Here is a 24,770-nt window from a genome sequence, read left to right on the forward strand (position 1 = left end):
GGCAAAAGAAGACCTGAGACAAGAGAGAGTATAGGAGTGTGAAGGGACATCGGGAGAGTGTAAGGAAGTTAAATAGTGACATTCCAAGGGTAGCTTTGAAACGTACACCATGTATTAAAAAAAAAGGGAAAATCAGCTGAACGCTAACAGAAAGTCAGGACTACCCAATTCACCTTGTTAAAAGTGGTACAGCAGACTTCCATTATAACAAACTCCTTCGGGATTTCTTTCGTTATAACAAAATTTCATTATAACCCAACAAATCAACAATAAAAGACATTGTAGAACAAATAATGTCGCGGCCTAAATTTTTTTTCGTTTTAATCGTGTTCGTTATAACAGGGGTACGCTGTACATGTACCTTGTTGTAAGCAAGCTCGTTATAACAGTGTCCCTGTATTACAAAAATCAGTAAACAAAATCTGTGACTGAAGTACTACTACAAAATGACACCTAGAGTAAAACCTCTTCAAAGACCATTCAAGGGTCATAGGAGAGACAACCTTACAGGGATGGGTGCTCTATGTGGATAAATGGTCACTCACACAGATTTGGCTGTTTCAAAAAAGAAAAAGAAGATTAAAGGGAAAATCCAGTCCAAATATAGGTTAATCTGACAAAAAAAGAGTAAAATCTATCAAGTTCAATGGTAACAATTTGACTGAGTCAGATGAAAAATAAGGAAGTTATGACATATTGAAGTTTTACTAATTTCTGCAAAACAGTTCTTGTACCAGGTAGAGTGGATATGAATATGCAAAATGAGTGAGCTAACCATGTCATAACCTCACAATTTTCCATTGATTGTGTTCAATGTTTCTGTCATTGAAGTCTGAAACATCATGTTATTCCTGGTTGAATAACTTCAGAATAGTGATCATTGAGACATTCCAGGATTTAAGCCTCGGGCATAATTGCGTTTGAATGGAAAACTATTTTACTCTTTCTTATCAGACTAACTAATATTTAGACTGGATTTCCCCTTTAAATCATGTTTTTTTACAGTTTCCTATGGTCCACTCCGTCGCAAAGCCATGTGCTTTGAGGTGTATACCTCACATGCACATGTTAAGGAAACTCGATACAAAGGAAGTGGCTCTATGAGGCACTGCTTGGCCTGTGACATTTACAACCATTCAAAATTTTCATTTTCTTAAAAAATCAGAGTTCCCCATCCCACACTTCCCCTCCACCCCAGTCAACATTTTTTACTTTTCCACCACCAGATCCACCTTATTTGACTTTAAATCCAGATTGATGGACTCGCAAATGATCGTAAAATGTGATGCCGTCACAGTGATGCAGCATAGAGGCACAAACCAGGGGCATGCAGCCCAGCATGCTTTTATAGTTTTATGTCATCCAGTCCAGTGGACTGGGACTAAAAGATGAAATACAGGAAGGACGGTGACGGGTGTACAGAGCTTCCCTGTGTGTCAATTTGGTAGGAAAAGTGTGGTGTCCTTAGTCCAATTTTTTAAAAATACACAGAATTGCATCAGTAAAGGGGATGGTATAGTATTTGTGGAGATGAGGATTGAGCTTGTAAGTTTCTGAAAGATACTTTAAGAAATTACTCATGAAATATTAGAGCATACTATTCTACAAGGTATTCAAAGCTTATTCGATGAGAATCAGTTTTGAAATGGATGACATATCAAAACAAAGTAAAACAAAGGTGGGTCCCACCTTTCATTCGAATCGCTTGGTTTTTGATATCTCGGTCATTCCAATCATCAAATAAACTTTGAATTCTTCTTGGAATTACATGCTCTTTCACATTTCATAAGTAGGTTTCTCATCTCATCTAAAATAGTTAGAAACCTAGAGTCGGGTCTCAAATGAAATTATGCCATCCCTTTAGATTGATAGAAATACTAACGAACTCACAAAAAACAACAACAAAAACACCCTTTTGAAAAGAAAGTCATAAATTATATATTTAGACAATGTCTGGTGGGTCAGTGGACCACTTTCACTGTTGGGACTCCAGACACGGGCTGTCTCTTTGGGGGCATCGCTCCCCGACCCCTTGCCGGCATACTGGATGGAGGGGCTGTGCCGTGGGTAGTGACGGGATAACGGGCAGCTGTAGCATGACCAAGAGTTTGCTGCGTGAAGAGAGAGGACATATAAAACACACGGGGGTTCAGGAAAATGTGTTACACCACTCGACATTAAAAAATGTTCACCATTTGAAGAGAAAACATAAAGAGACCTTTCCCTTCCTTCCTTTCTTCCAGTCCTCCCCCAACTTTATTGCTGCTCCTCTATTCTATTTTATATAACACCTATTTAGAACGTAGCTATCCGATTGGTCGATTGCCCATCACGTGACATTTCGTGAAAAGTTCCATTGCACACTCTGGCTGTCAGCCGTGCAATTTTGTTTGAGCAAAAAGTTCCATTGCATGGCTCTGATGTCATTTTTGTAAACAACTTCGTTTCGCATACGTACGTACACGGTGACTGCGACTGTGAGGCTACTCATTCGTCTTTCATGGAAATGGTTGCCATTTCTGTGCTAAATTCAAGAATCCGTGGATACCAAATCTGTTGATGTTCGAGGTGTTGTATAAAATAGTGTATGGTCTTTACTCGTGCAATGGAACAAGATTTTGCACTTTGTGAAGAATGAGCAGCACTATTCAACTCGGCTTCGCCTCGTTGAATAGAGCGCCTCTATCTTTCACCTCATGCGAAATCTTGTACCACCGCAATCATGACCATTCACTATTTGTATACTATTCCATTCCATTCCAATCCAGTCTTTTCTATTTTATTCTATAGTTTCATCCTCGCAGACTGCTTTCTTGAGGTGTGCTTTTTGTGGATGCTAGGTTAGGTGAATTTATCAACATCCCACATGACTATAATACCCCTACTCACCATCTGATCTACTCAATTTTGCAGCAACTATGATTTCAACTGCTCAGATTTCATACCAAGGAACTCCAGCGTTCTCTCTGAGCTTATTACTTCATGCAGAAGGAACAAAAGTAACCCAACGATCATTTCAGAGCACATTTCTCGCATCTTTGGCCTGCAAAATCCACCTCTAGAGTGTACCAAGATGGAGTCGAAGTGGCCCCTTCCACTCCCATGCAAAGCATACGGCATTATGAGATGAGCTAAACGACACAACAGGATTCACCTTGGAGATATGGCTGCATCAACATGACAGGGCTTCGATGCACTCTTCCAAGCGTAATCAGACTCTCTTACAATGTATGTTTTCTTCGTCCAAGGACACCTATGCCATCACTGACTTTTGTAGACAAAGAGTAGAGGGTCCATAAACAAAGACAAGAACAAGTGCGGCATCCTCCCTTCCTGTCACAATCAGCAGCCATACCAATATTCAATCAAGACAGCCAGTCTCAGAAGACGTAAGCATGTTTTAAAGGAAGATTCATCCTTTTGGCTAGAGGTTTCTCCTGTAGCATGCATCTACAGATTTGTATATATTTCCGGCGACGTACATGACCATCACATAGCAATGACTGGTTGAGTAATCTCTTGGTCCTACAGATACAGTAGAACCTCAATATAACAAGGTTGGATATAGTCAAGATATCTGATATAATGAGTTGTCTTTTTTTTTTCTGGTTCCATTCATTTTATATTCTTTTATTTTTATCCCTGATATAACAAAATACTCTGAGTCAATGAAGAAATTTCAGTGGGCCTAAGCAGCTCATTATAACAAGATTCTCCTGTTGTGTTTCGTTCAGTGTTGTTTGGTTCTCTTTGTCTTCTCATAAAAGTCCAAAATATGATCTATCTGTGCAAAGAAAAAAGTCTTCAACAGTGTGCCAGAACATTCAAATCCTGATGCACTTTCAGCAGAGATGTGGAACCGCCTTCCTTCATTTTTAAATGTGTATGTATCAAATGAGGAGTAATAATAAAGGACACCAGCATATTATTAAACAAGACCACACTGGAAAGGTCTACTCATTCCCAGGAGATCGTATTGAGAAGTCACTATCTTCCTCCTTCCCCTCTTCCTCCTCCATCTCATCATCAGCATCCTCCCTCTCCTTCTCTTCCTCCACCTCTCATTCCCCTCTCTTACTCATTCCATCTTCCCAATTCTCCTCTTCCTCCTTCACATCACGCTCCTCCCTCTCCTTCTCCTACTCCACCCCTCCTCCCTCTCCTCCTCCTCCTACCCCTCTCCTTCCTCTGTATCCCTTTAATACCTGTGTGATGGGGTGGTGCCTCTCTACCACCACAGACGCCATAGGGGGGTTCAGGCCCACCCCTCCCAAGCTGCCACTGGGCTGCAGGTCACTCCGCCCCGTCACTCTGGCCGTGACCGTTTTGGAAGATTGTGATGTCTTTGAGGGTTGTGTCGTCTTGGCACTTGTCTGTGCAGAAATCAAAACACCAGATGTCACATGAAAACTATTGCAATGTGGCACTGAATATGATTTCACAATAGTACCTAAATGTAGCAAAGTGATATACTCTACACTTGAATATTTCTTGCAGTGTGATCATTTGATATTGAGAAACCTTACTCCAACTACCTTCAACAGTAGAATGATCTTACACACCAATTCACTTGAAAGTTAATAATATATTTCATAATCTATCCACGTTTTGCTCATGAAGAAAGCACTATTGAATGTCAACTGGGGATTCTGCTGAGTCAACTAACTGTCTTAATCATCCATCCATTCACTGTAGATGTATTGGTATTTCTGAGTTACACAACAGTCACTTTATTTGCATTGTGATGCCTACATTTCCCTCTGAGCTTTGTGACCACAGACGTTGTTACTTCACTGTGATTAGACATGCTCTTTACCTGTCTTGATATGACCTCATCAGCAGAGTAAGATCAATTTGTTCTGCAGATTGTGGTGAATCTAATCATGGCATGACCACCAGCCTAGTCACATGTGGGTGCTTGCTTATCATGTCATCATATAAGAGCAGAAACTGCAGATGTAAATGACTTTCAAGCGTATAGCACAATGTGCGTGATTGATGTCATAATGCTGACTACTGCTAGTCACCTGGGGCGAGCCACGAGGGGTCAGCATCAATCGCCAATTTTTGGTTTGTAAAAGAAATGACTGAAAAAGCTGCATGTTATGGAACTATCATTTCTCTACACTGCATACCCAAGAGAACCTACATTTCACAAGCAAGTGTTAATTGCAGCAATGCATACGCCCAACACAACAGAATGAAGTAATTACAACTCTTTTCGTCGCCACACTCCCACTGCGATGCGTCTGGGTCACGGTTGACGGTGTGCTGGCGTGCTGACTGGTGACCACTCGAGGGGCAGGCATGTGTCCGTTTTCTGTGGTGAGCTGCATGGCGGGAGACATGGACGATGGGACAGGTCGGGAGGGGGCCTGGGCAGGGATGGGTGCCCGGGCTGGCATGGGTCCAACTCCGGGCGGAGGGGCATCAGAACCAGCTCCATTTCCTTTGTAACAAAGAAGAAGGGTACTATATAGGGTACATACTGTATATGCCGAATATTTTGTGAGTTTCTAATTTTCATGAATTTCGCCAGTCAGGTGCTACTTGCGAACTTAAAAAACACACAAAAATATTAACTCTAATCCCGATATGATTGTGACATGCACACATACATTTCTTTGTACAGTACTGTACTCCAAAATCCGGAATTTAACCACTCACGAAACCGTCGGTAAGTCCCGATTTGCGAAAAATTAGACTCACTAAATACATTGCATATATACAGTATACAGTGTACTCCCGTTATAACAAACACAGTTAAAACTAAATTCTTGTTACAGCCAACTAAACATTGAGGTTGCAAAATTATCATCTCCATATACTTTACTGCTCTGCTATAACAAAAATTTCCATTTCATGAAAGAAAACTGCTGGTCCTGAGGACTTTCTTATAGCATGTGTCGTCCCTATTATAACTCCAGATCTATATTTGTCCTCTATGTTCTACACATACAGTCTAATACAGGCCACCTTTGAATATGTACGAGAGTTAGCATTATGTGGGTCCATTTTTTATCCTGTTGCTTCTAAATAGGTGAAATGAAGGTTAGAGAAGTATGTGGCCATGCATCACAATACACACTACAGTCCAATGGGTTGGCTTTAGATTGGGCGTGAAAAATATGCAGTTTATTCCAACAAGGTGAGATTTTGGGTTTTAAGTCTTCTGTGAATAAATCACACTTTGCCTTCATCAGTCAGAAGTTTGCTGAGAATCTGTATATCAGCAAATCTCTTATTTCAAGATCTGACTATATCCACAGAATTATGGTGACTGCTGTGAACAATGTCACTTATGATTGAAAACTTTAAAGTGAACTTCAAACCACGCACATGGTTGTTCGCGTGACTGAACATAGATTCGCAGGACCTGAAAAAATGTGCCACAAGTTTGTCATGTGGTGTAAAGATTTCCCCCTTCAGCACTGAAAAAAAAAGAGAGGAAAAAAACACAAACAAACAAACAAAAACTGGCACAAGCTGAAGCCTGCACAAAGGTCTGATCTTAAAATACCTTCGCCTTCGTGAAACATGGCCATGGCCTCCATGTTGAGGGCGCACACTCCCCGCATGAAGGCCTTCTTCATCGACTCCTCGTACTGGTCCCGCTCGGCGTGCAGCTTGGTGACCTCCGTCCTGGCGGCCTCCAGGGCTTCATTCAACTGGCGGGCCGAGGAAAATAATTCGCAGGAGATCAAACAACGTACAAGATGGTTGTGTGGCCATTTATCAAGCAGAGGGAAAGGAAGTACCTTTGGAGATTCTGTCTCAGTATTATCCATCAATACTATTGCAAGACCTACTTCGCAATTCTTCAACAAAATAAGGGTGAGCTGGCATATGATTCTAACTTGTTTTTGTAACAACGCACAAGATGGTTGTGTGGCCATTTATCAAGTACAGGAAAAGGAAATACTTTTCAAGTTCATGTCTCAGTTTTATCCATCAATACTACTGCAAGACCTACTTCGCAATTCTTCAACAAAATAAGAGTGAGCTGGCATATGATTCTAACTTGTTTTTGTTTTTGTATATTCATGGTAGAATCAGTATATTACATGAACACCAAGGATGCATTAACCTTTCATCATTAATGTAGAAGGGACGTTCATTACAAACTTCCCATAGATTTGATACATGTACATGTACTACTTTTGTTGTTCTTTTTTCCTCTCTATTTTCATATTCTTGGTCAAACATATGGGTGTGGCACACACAATCCGCACCCATCCCGTTTCATATAAAGTAAAGCAAAATTATAATGATGCCTCCAGCACCCTTCCGGCAGAGGCATAAAAAACAAATCAGGGAATATGTAGAGTACACAAGACGATTGAGTCGAGGGGAAAACAAGAAATATACGAGAATAACAAATTTATCAAAAATATAAAAACAGGAAAAAGAATGAAGGGACAGTATGGATGAGGAAGACAGAGCATGACAGAGACTTGGAGAAGAAAGAGAGAAAGAGACTCACAGATGCTATCCTGGCCTCGTAGTCGTTGGTGAGCTTCATGCAAACTTCCTGAGCCTTGGACTGACACGCCTTCTCCACCCTCTGCCTCCACTTGGCCACGATGATGCTGTGCCAGGCCGACCACACCTTGGACTTGAGGTGGCGCTCTCTGTGGAGTCTCGCAAGCTTGGTCGTGAAAGCCTGTTACGGGGCACAAAAACTGGTAGATGTATCATAATTGAACTCACGATAGACATGAAATGTACAATCATCAAGTGCCTGCAAAGATTGAAGAAATATTTTGAGCAACAATTTCCAAAAATCATATGATCGAATATAGTGAAATGCAAAGCTAATGTAAATTTATCGTATGTAGTTTATCAAGTTAGCCTGACAGCAGACATGCTGCAGATTTCATAGCCTACATCAGTTTAGATAAGTATGAGAGGTAAAGTTAAACCACAGATATCTTTTACTGTTCTTTACAGACAAATCATGTGATGTAAATGTTGTTCATCATCATCATTATCATCATCTGACTTCCTAAAAAAAAAAGGTTATGTGAGAGAGATTTCTGTCTAAACAGCTTTCCTTATCATAAACACAAGTTTGATATGCAGTGCACTCTTGTTATAATGAACACAGTTAAAACAAAATTTCAAGAACAACAAAGAAAAATTCAGGGCCCCACATCATCATCTCTATAGATATCTTTATAAACTTTATTAATTTGGATATGACGAAATTTTGATATAATGAAAGAAAACTGCCTGTCCCAAGGATTTTGTTACAACTAGAGTCGCCCGTACAAAATATTGCATTCCTCTGCATATGAGCATGAATACTGAGTAGAAAATTCATGAAATTGGATTCATTTGTTTGCTGACGCTGTTGTTGGGGAGTATTGATTTTGATTTTGTCTTTTTTTGTTTTTTGTTTGTTTTTTGGGGGGAGGGGGGGGATGTTTCCTACATTAATGTGATGGTTTCTGAGACTGACAAAGAGAATGGTAATAGCGGGGTCCCTGCGCTAACCTGTCTGCGATCCTCGCTGTGCCGCAGCTTCCAGGACTCGAAGCGCCGCAGCATCTCGAAACGGTCCTTCTCCTTCTGCACGGCCCGCGTCAGGTTGGAGATGATGTGGTCCTTGCGCTCCACCGACTGCTCAAAGGTGTGCAGAAGCTCCTTCTGGCTCTCGATCTCGTTCTGGAGCTGGCGCAACTCTCGCTGCTGCCTGTGGGGGGTGGGGGGGGGGGGGGTGAAAAGGGGGACAAGGCGGGTCATTGCAGAGAACATAACCCTTGAGTATAGTTTGTCATTTGGTGTACATTGCCACCCAGAAGCTACTACATACTGTAAAAGTAGAAATATTTGTGGTGTTGAAATTTTCACTCATTTTTCACGACCACAAACCTGAGCAAAAATAAAAACACGCAAATATTTTTGCATGTCATATGTTCCACTAATAAATGTCTCGATACAGCTATTGGGGGAGAGAAATGTATGCTTGCACTTCACATTTGTGTCGGGATAAGCGTAAATATTTTCACATGTCAATAATTTGTAAATAAAAACAAAATCTTTGTGGATGTTGGATCCTCATGAATCACTCAAAAAAACTCCCTACTCCAATATACATGTACAAATATGCATGATTAATCTATGTACTGTTAGAATAGCATGAACAAAGCAATGAAACACATTTACACACACACACAAACACAAATCACATAGAGAAACACAGATACATGCCCACAATCACTTTAAATGCGTACGGGCGCCCATGTGCGATTCAGTGACTTTTAAAGGACAAGTTCACCTTCATATACATGTGGATTGAGTGAGGGCAACAGTATTAGTAGAACACATCAGTGAAAGTTTGGGGAAAATCCGACAATCCGTTCAAAAGTTATGAATTTTTAAAGTATCTGGAGTGTGCAATCACTGCTGGAGGAGAAGACAAAGTACTACAGTGCATGATGTCACATGCGTACAACAATATAGGGAAAATAAAAAGAGAATTTCACAAAACTTGTCTTTTTGAATAAAGTGTACATTTCTTCGACATGTTACTGACTTATGTTAGGGGTAATATTATTTCCCCTGACTTCTGAAAGAGAGAAGTCGAGTGTTCTTTTATTATGTGAGAAAAGTGAGAATATCTTGAATTTTCTTTATACTTTCTTTATATAGTTGTACTCATATGACATCACAAGCTATAGCAGTCTTCTCATCCAGCCGTGACTGAGCAGAAACCTCGAAGATTCATAACTTTTGAACGGATTGTCCGATTTTCCTCAAACTCTCATTAATGTGTCCTACTAATATTGCTGCATTCACTCAACCCACATGTCTATGAAGGTGAACATGTCCTTTAAGAGGGGTGGATGAAGGGGGTACGTATATATGCTAAAAGGATTTAACATACAAGCTAACGTTGATATCGACATAAAGTCAGTATGGCTGACCTTTCTTTGAGTAGTCTCACGTCCATGCGATGTCTCTCAATAACAGCGATCTTGGCCTGGCTGAGTTCTGCCTGAGTGAGCACAAGACGAGAGGGAAAAGTATGAGAAAGGGCTACATGTGTAATAATTATACCAGTACACAAAAGTGGCATTCAGCACAACAATGTATAACAGAGCAAGAAAAGACTGCATGCATTGTGTTATGTTGAAAACTAGTTGGTGTCAACACCATTGAGATATATGTGTATTTAAACTAAAATGTAACTGGTAAATTGATTTACCATGCTGTAAAAAGTTTATAATCATTAAAAATTGTGTTTACAAAATAATACAGTTGATTTTTCTGTAATGTGTCGCCACTACTTTTCCAATCCATTTGAATGCCAAATCTGTTTTTTCTTACAAATGTAGAAATAGTCATACATAAGGCATTTATAACCATTGCATGCACATCTTAGACATTCTTTGCTGAAATACAATGTCCACTCTAGAGTGTATATGTTGTATGTACTTAAAATGTGAATGTGCAGCTATACCAAGGGAAATATTGAGTAAACCATGTTTCGATAAAGATCCATTTACTGCATAGCACATGGATATTGCTTTTAAAAGATAAAATGCTTGTAGGGCAAATTAACTTCTTTGGCAAACCTGACAAATGGCCTTCCATTATTAAAAAAAACACAACAACAACAAAATGGAAGACAAACTTCTAATTTACTATCTCTGATGTTACAGGGAACATACCACAGATAATTGCATTCAGTACATCAGATGTTGCAATTCATACAAAGGTTTCCTTTATGAAAAAAAAAAAGCCTGATGCAAAATAGATGCACCAATAGAATTGTTGCCAATTTAATGTTTAAATGTTCCCTTAAGGGCACATCCTCTTTCTTTGTCTAGTGGAATGTAACATGACATGGAATCATTAAATCTGTATGGTCAAAGCTGCAAAACTGTGTTTATATGATAAATCAACGTTTTATTTGGCTACAGTTAAATGCTGAATAGATGTGACTCCTATAAGCAGGACAAATGACCTGATGTAGAAAATGTACCGCCAAAACACTAGATTTACAGTCTCTGAACAGGACTGCAACATATGTATGTACTTTTCAGTGTTTGGCCTTGAAGGAGAGGTGTGAATATCATGTAAGGATGGTACACTGTTGCTACATGATGTACTGTGGGCAGTGGTGCTCCTAGTGGCTATTCTCAGGTTTAGGAGGAGTGCTGGACAAACAAGCAGCCGAGAATTCCCCCCCCCCCCTTCCCTGGGGGCAGTGTGTGTCATCAGAGGTGGACTTGGGCGTAACACGAGCCTGTCTATCTAGAGTGGATCTTCCACACTGCTCATTGCAATAGATCTAGCACCCTGTATGAAGCAGATAGGGGTGTATATGCCCAGTTCTGTTCCCCTTAAAGGGAACCCAAGCTCAAAGAGAAATGTGGATTGAGTGAAAGCAGTAACATCAGTAGAGCACATCAGTGAAAGTTTGAGGAAAATCGGTCAATCGATGCAAAAGTTATGAATTTTTAAAAGTTTTGGCGTTGGAACCACTGGATGAGGAGACTACTAGAGGTTATGATGTCATGTGTGGAAAACAATATAAAGAAAATATAACGGGAATTCCACAAAAAATTCACTTCTCTAGCATAATGAAGAGCATTTGACTGACCGCTTTCAGAAAGCAGGGGGAATAACTGCTACCTTTATATGTCAGTATCAAGTTGATGGAACGTGTAATTTTCATGAAAAATGAATTTTCTTGGAATTCCCTGCATAAATTCTTTATATTGTTGTTCGCACATGATGTCATAACCTCTAGTAGTCTCCTTATCCAGCGGTTCCAACACCAAAAATTTAAAAATTCAAAACTTTTGCATCGATTGTCTGATTTTCCTCAAACTTTCACTGATGTGTTCTACTAATGCTGACTATTTTCACTCAATCCACATTTTAAGTTTTGGTTGCCTTTAAGTGATGCTACATCACAGGTGGCATCACTTCTATCAAAATCAGTAGATTCTACAGAGCAATCAGAAAGATGCATTTTGAGTGTTACACACTTTTCAATGGGCAAAAATTATCCCCAAATTAGGGAGATTTTTATATTTTCTTATTTTGACATTAAAAATATTGATGTTTTTTAAGGAAACCTTCTACAGAATGGAGGAGAGAATTGAGCAGCTTTGCTAGATGCATCTTTCTGCATGGTTTGAGTGATGATGTGATTTTTTTTTTTTTGGTGGGGGGGGGGGGGGGGCAGGGGAGGGGATGGGAAAGGTGTGGGTGCAAGGAAAATGGGATGACGAGACTGTTTTATGAGGAGATGGGTTCACCACAAAGGAGGTCTTGAACTTTTGAGTCGGTGCACACATTTTCAGCATGCTATACTTATTGACAAGCTGCTTGAGGCATTCTAACACTTGAAATCACATTGTCAAGTGACGCACCTCTGCACATGTATGCACCTTACTGTATTTCACGAGTTACCAACAACATGGCGTATGGTGCGTCTGCAGTAGCTGTGAATGTGCCTGGAAAAGTCTTGTAATGAATGATGGCTCAAAAATCTGATCACTTAGTATTCATTTCATGTATCACATGCATGTGTGTTTGTTTGTGTGTGTGAATTGATGTACTCATACCTCCAAGGACAAGTTTGGAAGCATATCAATGACATTTCAGTTACCAAATTTGGCCCTTTATCTGGGGTCAACTAACCTCAAGACAAATCAAGCTCAACATCAAAATTCATATCAAAGCCTTGATCTGTAATATCTTTGATATCTGTGCCAAGTACAATTGTAGGCCTACACTGAATTTCCCCAGTCTTTTTTTTTTATTTCTGAAGATATTGTAATATTTCATGATTTGTTCAGGACCTTTTGACCTAGTTGCAGTCTTTTTGATATGACACCAGTAATTTGTTTTAGCAAAGGTAACTACAATTTTTGTCAAAGCCACACCTGTTTTAAGTTTTAGACAGCTTTTTCTCAATCATAGATAACATTTCCACATGTACGCCCATGATTTTTTTTTCATGGCTACTACTAAAACACTGATCAATTCATACAGAGCTTATTTACGTCCATGTAGGGCAATTTGTCAATCAGTTGCAATAAAAACATCTCGCTGAAGAATTTCATGAATTTGAATAATTACACAGTACCCACTGCATGCTATAAGGATTAGAGCCAACACTTGCTTTCGGGTGGAAGATCGGTGGTCTAGTAAAGATGACCCCAGTCCGGAGATCAGGAGGTCGTAGGTTCGAATCCTGCTCGAGTATGTACGCCGTGATTTTTCATCATGGCTACTACTAAAACACTGATCAATTCAGAGCTTATTTACTGGTATGTCGATGTAGGGCAATTTGTCAATCAGTTGCAACATCTCCACATGGCACAAGTTCGACCTTGACCTTCAATCTTTCACAGGTGTACCCAATAGTCCGTCAAGTATTTATTTGCACAATACAAAGTTTGGTTAAATTCAATCTATTTTACTCCATAAAATCTCTCCATTACAGAAAATATATCTAGAGATATTTTCAAACAAAATGTATGGAAAGGAAAAAGCAGGACAATAACATGGCCAAATATTTGCTTGACACTTTTTTTTTTTTAAATTGGGTAATGGGGCTTACATGCGGTGTGCTTCAAAATGCCACACACAGCATATCCATTGTTTAAAGGGGATGGCTAGTTACTGATCAATGGAAATCAGTGGGAATGCTGGGGGATGATTGTTCCAATCCTTGTAGGATTCATTTAAGAGTACATTATATACATCTATTGTTGTGTGAAAATTATTTACTCCAGACTGGTCTCATATTCAAGTAATGTGCAGTTTAATCGCCCCGTCACTGTACAGGCATGCTAACCTAGAAACATTAAACTGCACATTACTTGAATATGAGACCATATTCTGAAGCAAATGATTTTCACACAACAATAGATACATAATGTACTCTTAACCCTAAAAAGACTGGGCTATTTTGGTAGCTCGAAAGACTGGGGGGGGGGGGGGGGGGCCTAAAGGGCCCCCCCTTAAGATCTCGGCCGTGGATCGCGCGATCGCCGCGGAAATTTGCACAATGGTAGTGTGCGATGTAATCTACAAGATCGTATATTTAAATTTTCCAAAATAGTCTTCTTTTATTTTATTTTGATTAATTATGCTAATTTATGCAAGAAATCAGACTTTTTTATCTTAATCAGTAAATAAAGCTCCAAAAGTGCTCATTTTTGGTCTAGATATTCTTTGTAGCATTCTTAGCAAATGTACTTGAAAAAAAATTCGGTATCAAAATTAATTTCTTATTTATTTTATTGTTTTATGAATTTCTTATGTATTTCTCTGTTTTTTCGACCTTTTGTTTTTGTTGTTTTTTTCAGCAAAATTCGTGGCAGACCCTTTTTGAAGCATAATACTACTAAAACAAATTGATTTTAGCCATTGAGAGTAAAAATAAGCATATTTATATGAACCATGTGATAAAACTCAATTTGTATTGACTTTGTACACAAAATCACATTTTTGAGCCATTTTCGGTCTCACGTGCATGTACAAAAAGTTATGTAACTTCAGAACCGTACCCCCGGGCATCACAAATTTGGTGTCAAAATGTGCGGGAAACTCGAAAGAAAAAAGTCATAGAGCATCGCGGCGAGAGCATTGCGTGTTGCTGAGTAATCGCGCGAAATGTCGAGGGGGGGCCTTTTAGCCCCCCCCCCCCCCCCCCCCCCAGTCTTTTTAGGGTTAAATGAATCCCACAAGGATTGGAACAATCATCCCCTAGCATTCCCACTGATTCCCACTGATCAGTAACTAGCCGTCCCCTTTAAATGTCATTATTATCGTTACCATCACCGCAGCTCTAATGAAACAAACAATGCTTTCAGCTGCTACTTGAGGCTTACATAAAGTGTGGCTTTAACCTTCTTTTTTTTTCTTCCCAGAAGAAGGGATGATTATTCTGTTCTTGTAAAATAAGATATATTGAATATTATCAGAGTATATAAAATATATATAATCTAATAACACTCAATAAAAAAGATCTAATCAGTATTCCAGGGTTATTACAACACAGCAAATAATTGTTATCAGATTTATAACCTGTCATTAGTCTCTTGACAACCTCTCAAGTTTTTAGACTTTTCTTATTTTCAAGCATTCAAAGCCATGACACAACTAATAAGAAACGGCATTGAACAAATTTTACTCAACAGACTCTCCTATACACTGCAAACATCAATTTATGATTTGAAGTTTTGTTGTTTGTTTGTTTGTTGTTTTTTTTGGTGGGGGTTGTGGGTTTTTTTTTCACTGAGAAAATTCTATAATTCTAAGTTACTGGAATTGCAGATCACTGCCTTCCTGTGCTTAGTTTAATAAATGATTGAACTATTGAAGGCATTTCAAGTAGATACATCAGAATTATTCAAAAGCGTGTCGTAGGGGAAATTTGCAAGGTGAGGATCAATAGGCTATTATATACCTCATATATAGGATCCTCTCATCTCATTGGTTAAAAGTGGAGTCATGAAAATAGCTGGGCCCCATTTTTGATTTACTGTGCCCGGGGCCGAGGCACAGTAAATTAACTGTGCCCTGTAAATAGGTTTGGAGACAGTCGCGACCCCGTACACATAGATCGCTCACATGTACGCACCAATGATACGACCGCCGTGCATTCGATCAGCGTGCTGTAAAAGAGACTAGCGGTCACTGTGCCCTGTAAATAGGTTTGGAGACAGTCGCAACCCCGTACACATAGATGATCACTCATATGTACGCACCAATGATACGACCGCCGCGCCGTCGATCAGCGTTGATTACAAGGGCTGTAAAAGAGACTAGAATCTATATTTTCGGTATCTATATTTTGGAATCTATATTTTCGGTATATAAAACAAATAATGACAGCTTGATATTCGGGGCACAGTTAAAATTATGTAGGCCCTCGGTGATGTGAAAACCATAACTATGCCCGAAGCAAAGCTGAGGGCATAGTTATGGTTTTCACATCACCTTGGGCCCATAATTTTAACTGTGCCCCTCATAGCAGTCATTAATTGTATACTATATGCTGCCTACCTGAAGCATTTGTATATATCCAGGTTGCTACTAATACATTCCCCCATTAAAATCAGTTCAGCTCCAACAAGCCATCAGGGAAATACTTGTACATATATGTATACTGTATGTCTTGCCATGTTTGAGGAATTTCAATGAGTCAGGAAGACTTCGAATTATACTGTTGTCAGGGCTTCAGGAAATAGTTACATTTATTCTTTTTAATGATTAAATGTAAAAAGAAAGAAATAAATGAATATATGTATGCATGCATAAATAAATGAATATAAAAACATAAATAAATTATGAATATATATAAAACATTTATATTCATTTATTCACTCATGTATTTATTCAATTATTCACTCTATATCTATTGATTGATTCATTCTTTCATTAATTAATCAATTAGATCATTCATTTATTCAGTCATCTGTCTATCTATTTATCTATCTCTTTATTCATTCATTCATTCATTTTTGACATAGAGAGAGAGAGGTTCCTGTTGTGTAGAACAAGAAAGCCTTTGCAGGTCTGTATTGTGAACCTGTGCACAAGCTTACCATACTCAGAATGCATCATAAAGTTTGAAATGTCAAGAAAGAATGCACTACCACTGGTTGACAGTAAGTGCAGAGGTACAATATGGCTATTTTAAACAGATTTTGTCCCTCCCCTCCCCCCCCCAAAAAAAATAAACCTGCTCGCCCCACCCCCCTCCCCCTCATGAATATTGAATGACAGGGACTGAGAGCACTACGTTGCAGACTACCTAAGTACTCATGCACTGAAACAGATGGTTTAACTTTTTCTTCAGTTTCTTTTTTAGTCGGTGGGGGGGGGGGGGGGGGGGGGGGATGTAGTTGGATGGGCAATTACAAAATACTCTTATCGCCATTTTTTTTTTCAAGTGTAAGTGTAGATATCACCAAGGCAATGAAATCACTTCAAAGCACTTCAGGACTTCATAACCTTCCGTCAACAACATTCCAAACACGTACTTGCAAGAACGTTCTCTGACCATCCCTGTCCTGCCAGCTGGTCGACCATGACGTATTCCCATTACTCCCACTCAAAAGAGAACCCGGACCCAGTGAAATCAAGCCGACATTCCCGTGCAAAATAGGAGTTATGTGGGGGACTTACAAGGATGTTCCTCTTCAGCTCCAGACTCCAACTATCCAGCAGTTTCTCCATCCTCACGATGTCGCCGTCGACGACAGGGGACGAAGCCACATCCGAGGTGTCAGCGATGGTGGACTGGTCGGTGGTGGGCGTTTCTGGAGTCTCAGCATCAGGGATCAGCCTCATAGGGGAGGAGAGCTCTGTTTTACATCAAAAGAAAAAAAAAATACCTCTCTGTGTTTGTGTGTTTGTTTTTTGTGACAAGTATCACAATACTTGCATCAAACCTCCATTTTCAGGAAGATACACACCCACATTGCTTTTGACACTGAAATTGAAAATCCTTGTAGCTTAATTATGCAATCTCTGCTCCAGATTTTTAGGTCCTATGTACCTTAAGATTGTCTGATTTTCCCCAAACTTTCACTGAAGTGTTCTACTAATATTGTTGCCTTCACTCAAACCACATGTCTATGAAGGTGGACTTGTCTTTTTAAGGACAGTGAATAGATGTAAATTAGCTGTGGCTTATGAAATTCAGGAAGTGTTGTCATATCTTACTGTGAGATGCAGCATTAGTTGAGATTTGACACCAGTATCATAATTTTATTTGCATAAAATGCACTATTTAGTGACTATTATACATAATTGGTGAAACTTAGGAAGGCAAGAAAGTGAGAGCTGTTTCTTTATTTGATGTTAAGCCATGTCTAGCTAAAATTTTTGGATGACTTTTCAAACAACTTCTGCCAGGCTAGCATACAACACTTACAGGCAGTCAAACAATGTCCGATTTTGTAAAGTCTCTGATAAGAACACACAAAGAAAACAACTATTGTGTCCATCTATCCAAGTTGCCCTTCACTCATGTATCATTTTGCAGGTGAATCAAGACAAGCATTGAATTACAGGTCTTTGGAAATGGGGTGGGGGGTAGGGGTGGTGGGAGGAAATGGGGGATAGATGGATGTGCAATGTACATGTAGCAGTGCTTAGGGAGTTGAACCCTGACCCTGACAATATACCTGTGAGGTCCCTCCTGTGGAGCTCCCCGGGTATTTGTACACCATCTCCATCGGGCTCCTCGGTGGTCACCTCATCCTCCTCCTCTTCATCCACGGAGCCCTGTTTGGCCCTCATGCTTGCCCCAAGAGGGTCTGAGCCATCACTGGTGGATGCTGACTCCTCTGTTGGGGGGGGGGGGGGGGGGGAGGAGGACAGGAGCAGGAAATCATTTATGGAAAATCTATACAACTAACTAGTCATCTGTAAATGTCAACTGATGTAGTGAGCATTGGTCTCTCACTGCATGACACTACTTATTGATCCCTTACCTCTAACAGTCTCTGGGCTTTGATGTGAAGGCCAAAAATTGGCTCTTAAAGTTAATCTATTTATCATAGCTTTAAAATAAAAGAGGGAAAAAAAAGAGAAAAAAATGCTTGCTTATCCATGTATCCATTTATTACCTACATGTATCTACCCATCTATCTACTGTAAAATGAGGAATGTTTGCGCGCATTTTAATTTCATGAATTTCGCGACAGCCAAGATTCGCAAAATTAAAATGCATGTAAAAGTTCTTGGCTACACTATACGCACTGAATTTTAGAGGCAACTCACAAAAATTTCATGCTGTGAAAATATCATGTTTTACAGTATCTATCTATCTATCTATCTATGATCTATAGTCTATCTATCTAAAGTATCCATCTATCTACCGATACCTACATCTCCATCTTGTTACCTAATTACAACTGTATCTATACCTATTCATCTATTCCTCTGCCCATCAGCAAATATCCACAAATTTGTATTCATTTCCTGACACAAAAAGATTTTTTTATAGACTTGGATATATTCACACACCCCAATGCAAAATATTTATAATATGTTTCTCCCTTCCTGCATGTTATGTACAGGGAATAATTTTCCTGGTATCGCATCGCAATTTGCTATGCATTTTTACACCACTGCTACACAAACTAACTTTTGTGTAGCAGTTTTCATACATAGAAGTGTACAGGATATCATTGAAGATATTTTTCACCAGCTGAAATTGCTAATCAAATTTGAGTTTGAAAATTATTCCCTGTATGTATGTGGTGACATTTATTTTTGATTGTAGAAATTCAGGATTGTTATCCAGCACAATAAAGCTAAGACGGACTATTGTAGTTTAGTCAGACAGGCAGCAATGATCTTAAGATCCACTTCCTTCTGCTGTTAACAAAAAAATAATCTATGAATTTCTCTGACTGTAAATTCAAATAGTTTATAAAGTTTGCGGCAGACAGAGACAAAAAGAGAGACTTCTTGTCTTAAACTAGTTCATTGCTTCGTTTTGCACACTCACGACAACACATTCTGCAAGCATTTCATTTTGTTGTCATGTGAATAGCAAACAAAATGCATTTTACACTTTGGAATTAAACAAGCCTTTATAGCTGTATCTTTGTGACACATTCTATTTTCAAGCATCCTAGCATCGGAGCAAAACACACTGACAAGGTCACTGGCACCAATGCTCAGCACAGAAAAGTGGCATAATGTACAATTGTACAAAACTGGTGGTGAATTAAACTGACTGACTTGAAACAGCTAATTTAATGGCAATGCACCAGGGCAAATTGCAAAGTTTGAAACACACGCAATTTTGTATTTCCAGTGAATGCACATCAACTACAATGGTAAGTGGTTACTTGGAGTGTAGAGCACCCGTCCTTTTGACTATCAATTTTATACCAATTACCTGAATTTGCACAAATACATTAAATGTCTCCCTATTGAAATGGAAATGGAGGGTTGATGCACTTCTAAAAGAAAAAGAGACACTATTGAGTGATGGATCCTTATTACCAAGACCTCATCCATCAGCCTTTGCACTAAACCTAGCAACATGAGTGTATTATGCATTTCTATCTCGCTACAGCAGCATATTTTAGACAAAGGAGAGCACACTTTAATACAGCAAACATACAGGCCTAACAGTTACTGGCTTGTGGGGAAACAATCATAGCTATTGATCTAGCCTTCATGGATTGCCAACATTATAATCTATGTCACAGCTACTCGATGTCAACGAGTTAGGAATAATAATTCAAGGGCAAATTTTTAAGGACCCCCCCCCCCCCCCCCCCCATCATTCTTATACCAAAGAAACTGTAAAACGTATGTGATCATGTGTTCCGCCATTGCTCCAAGAGTCGTACTGAATACTGAGCTTAATAATGATAGTTGGTTTTTATATAGCGCACTTCACACTTGTTAAGTATTTCAATGCACTTTACACAATTACAGACTACTATTAACTACCCCAGTCACTGGATACATTATTTCCAACCAGTTAATATTACAGCGCACAGTTTTCTCTGCCAAAATGTCCCACCCTCAATATACCACCGCTCTGAAACTCACCTGAAAGTCATTATTGTGCATGGCACATAAAGAATAATTCCCCCCCCCCCCCCCACCCGGTTTTCCATCTCAGTTCATGGGCACCACTCGAAGCCAGACAGAGTGTCATTATGAAGGCAAACAGCAAGCAATTCTTCATTCTCTGGGCTCAAAACAAATTTGCTCATGACTTGCACATTGATATCGATGTGGATGCAAAGTGCACAGCAGTTTTAACATATTGACAGATGCAAATCAATTACTTCTCCACGACAGTTAGTAAGCTATGAAATTAATGAATCCAGGAAAGAAATGACTGAAATATTTCAAAACTGCCTAGAAAAATGGGAGTGAACATTTGAATTGTTGATTTAATTATGATATTTCATAAAATTCAAAGAAAGACAACGAAATCATGACAAACTATTTAAATATAATAGTACAGTATTGGTGGAGATGAGAATTGGGCTTTTAACTTTATGCGAGATACCAAGAAAACACTTATGATATAGTACAGAGCATACCATTTTAAGAGGAATTCAAAGTTTATTTGATGAAAATCAGGTTTGGAATGACTGAAACATCCAAAAACAAAGTAAAACAAAGCGATCGTAATAAAGTGTGGGTCCCACACTTTATTAGAATCGCTCTTTTTTGGATATCTCAGCCATTTCAAAACCAATTTTCATCAAATAAATGTTGAATTCCTCATAGAATTACATGCTCTTTCATATTTCATAAGAAGTTTCTCCTTATTTCACCAAAAAATGTTAGAAACCTGAAATCAGGTCTCAACCAAAACTATACAATCCCTTTAAAATGAATAAAGTAACAAGTTGCCTTTACAGGGTTCATACTCTTTCTCATGAAGTAAATTCCATGACTTTCCATGACCTTTCTAGCCAGAATTCCATGATCTTTCCATGACTTTTACATAATTCTTTTTTTTTAACACATTAAACTGAAAATATGATCTCAAATCAAAGCGAAGTAAAGGGAATACATACCCATCTCACACAAACAACAGATAAACTTCTATAATTTTCCGCAATTCCCATGACTTTCCATGACCTTTAGATGAATTTACCAGTTTTTCATGACTTTCAAGGCCTGGAAAACGACTAGGCCAAATTCCAATGACTTTCCAGGTTTTCCATGACCCGTATGAACCCTGCTTTAACAAGCTGCATTTTTAACATTATTTGAGGTTTTGCTTGTTTTTTGTTTGTTTGTTGTTTTTGTCAGACTTATGGCAGTTGATTAGTGATGCATCCAACATGTGGTCAACTCTGAGTGGAAAAAAAGGAAAAAAGAATAAACAATGAAATAATATCATAATACTTTGAATGCTTACCAATGAATACTATTTGATATTTCTTGCTACATCACAGTCTATCAACACACAAATTAAATTACCATGATCTTATGTAACACTACATTCATGTAAAGACTTCATCTACAATATAGATCCAGAATATACAAAATATAGTAAAAAATAAAAAAAATAAAAAAATAAAAATAAGTGTGTCCTTTAATTACAAGGCACAATATAGTCAGGTGCAGTTTAAGCGAGGGAAATCAAAGAGAACAAAACATGAATGAGATGTGGTATGGACGACAGACTGACAACCGGAACTCTGCTCAGGGGAGGTATTAAAAAAAAAAAGAGCTACACACCATGTACTTGACTGTATGTGGCATCTGGATCTTTAATGCATAGACTACTTGTCAGTAAAAATATAAATTGAAACATGAGTTACAAGTACTGCTGCTCCTGAACACAATCTTTACTTTTAAAATTACTTTGAATAGAACAGGTAGGGGATTTGGACATTGTGGGTACATCAAAAGAATTTACCTTTCCTCTCTTTTTAATGATTCTTTCTTGATAGACTGTAGGCCATATGGTGACCACCCAGCTCAATTCCTACCATTCTGTTAAGTATTTTTTGTATAACGGTAGTGTATATCAATACCAAATCAGAGGATTTGATAACATGGAAGCAAAGTTGCTGAATTTTGTGATCAGAAAATGAAATTTAAAATTGTAAAACACCGCTACATACCATGTTTTCAGGAAATCAATCTAAATTCTAATCAACGTATGTTTTTGTTATAAAAATATAAAAAAAATTAAGGCATTTCATTCATCAGATTTTGGCCTTTTATGACAAATTAGAAACTTGTGTTTATGGAAGGTTATTGCCATTTACGGAAGCACACTTTAAGAGCTTTGACCATTCAAGTGGCTGGAGTAAGTGTCACATTTGAAATCAAATTATGGCAATCACAGTGAAAATCCATCAAATTCAAGAATGACTTCCTACTTCCGTGCTTCAACAAAATATCCTAAGGCCTTGCTTCAACCACCACAAATTCATTTCACAAAGATCTTTCAACTCAAAGGCACAAAAAAAAAAAAAAAAAAAAAAAAAAAATCATAACAGGGCAAGTTGTAACACTTTGCTCTAAGATGATCTTTGCATGTTGTATTTCACATGATTAAAATGTTGCAGCTATCCAAGAACCAAAACAAAGGAAATCGTTTCAGAGAAATGATATTTACAGATAACACTACAGGGGTCCCAAAACAAGATACAATGCCCTCCATAAAAGCACAAATGAAAAATAAAATGAAGGCTAATGTGTATGAAGGATCAAAGAACTATCGTGATCCTGGACATGTACATAGGATGTCAGATTGTTGCAAACATTTTCTTATCTGGTTTGTCTGCCAATACCAAAAAGGGAAAAACAAAAGCTCTTTTCACATGTTGGCTTGAATTGGTACAAACAAAAAAGAGGGGGAAATATCTTTTATAGTGACAAAAACTGAGCTATTTGCCTTAAATCACTTCTTTCATGGAAATTTGAAATTTGTAGCACTTCATTTTTGGAAAAACAAACAAACAGGAAGTTAAGGAAATGAGGGAAACCACAGAAATGAAACCATGCTGTCACATGGTCTTGATTAGCATAGTCTCATGAGTCTCACAGATCTCAAGGACGCCAGACAAAGTAAATCATATTGACTGCTAATTTCACATTGAATGCTTTCTTTACTAATATTGTCAATTTCAATAACATATCTTTGGTGATTTCTCTAAATATTGTGATTTCTTGCATTACTGACACAAACAATAATATTTTTCATTCTTGCAAGATTAAACGTATCCTGTGGTTAGTCAGTGAGATTTAATTTTCATTTAAGGGACTTGTGCAATGTGTGCCTCTATCTTTTAGTAACATTCCTTTTATGTTGCCTGACTGACTATGCACCGAGTATTATTAAAGCACATTTGACTCACTATGCTGTCACTTTTGGCATGTTAAGTACCACAATGCTCAATGCTATCAGTGCATAATGTATGAGCACTGCATCAGCGTCATTACAGGTTGGTGTGGATTTGAGCGTGTCAGTGTACATTCTCACATACCATGACACATTTGCATTTTCTTATTCCATTTCAATAAATCTCATTTCTTCATTTATGAGAACTGCTCGCGCTTCTAATCTGAAAATTCTTCCCACTCGCACTCATGTCTAATTCAATGATTCAAAAAAGATTAATCCGTACCTTTCACTGCGAAATTTACTCCCTCTAGATGGCACTGAAAGCAATTTGAAAGGAAACAGGGCTAAGTTGGCTCTTACTGTACCCCTCTTCAGAGTGAGTAGCAAACTACTTCACCTTGTCATTATTAAAGATAAGATAGTCGCAGAAGGCAGAGATATAATATAGAGCAAAAGTTTTTATGCAAAGGTTTTATGCCAAGATTTCAAACCAAAGAGACAGAAGGTGAGCTGGACAAACTGAGGCAAAGGACAAAATAAGACTAATATTAGAAGCAGGGAGAGCAAGAGACAGGGGGAACAGAAGGCAGGTGAGTTTGCTTTACATTGATTTAAAGCTCGCATGAAACAGGCTGATAATTTCAGCAAGGTTCTACATTCCACGTGAGTGTGCACAAACAGCACTGGACTCAGAAATCTTACCCGTAGCCGTGGAGTCTACGTACAGCAGCTGGTCCTTCACTGTCCTCTGGGGCTGAAAGGACCGTGCTGCTCCAGCCAGGGTTTGTGGGAGCTGAGAGGGATCATAGTGGGGGGTGACCACGGCATACTGGAGAAGTTCCTGGTACTCCTCCTGAAGACTGGAGGAGACGGAACTTCCAGGGGAGTCGTCCGGAGGCAGCATGGGGATGCTGTCGGCATCAGTTGTAGTTGACAT

At 38.7% G+C, this 24,770-nt stretch overlaps 1 protein-coding gene across 1 annotated transcript; it reads right to left on the bottom strand.

Moving 5' to 3' along the window:
- Nucleotides 1–1,961: 1,961 nt before the first annotated feature.
- LOC139711734 (centrosomal protein POC5-like) lies at nt 1,962–24,770 on the bottom strand. Its single transcript, XM_071623589.1, has 10 exons — nt 24,536–24,770; nt 18,168–18,329; nt 17,164–17,342; nt 9,930–10,000; nt 8,497–8,695; nt 7,484–7,663; nt 6,521–6,668; nt 5,214–5,449; nt 4,206–4,373; nt 1,962–2,111 (listed from the first exon to the last, which is right to left on the bottom strand). The coding sequence occupies exons 1-10, from the start codon at nt 24,768–24,770 to the stop codon at nt 1,962–1,964; spliced, it is 1,728 nt and encodes a 575-aa protein (XP_071479690.1).

Source organism: Diadema antillarum, unplaced genomic scaffold, assembly GCF_040938485.1.
Source record: "Diadema antillarum isolate AM-2024a unplaced genomic scaffold, OU_Dant_1.0 seq00001698_RagTag, whole genome shotgun sequence".
NCBI classification, from domain to species: domain Eukaryota; kingdom Metazoa; phylum Echinodermata; class Echinoidea; order Diadematoida; family Diadematidae; genus Diadema; species Diadema antillarum.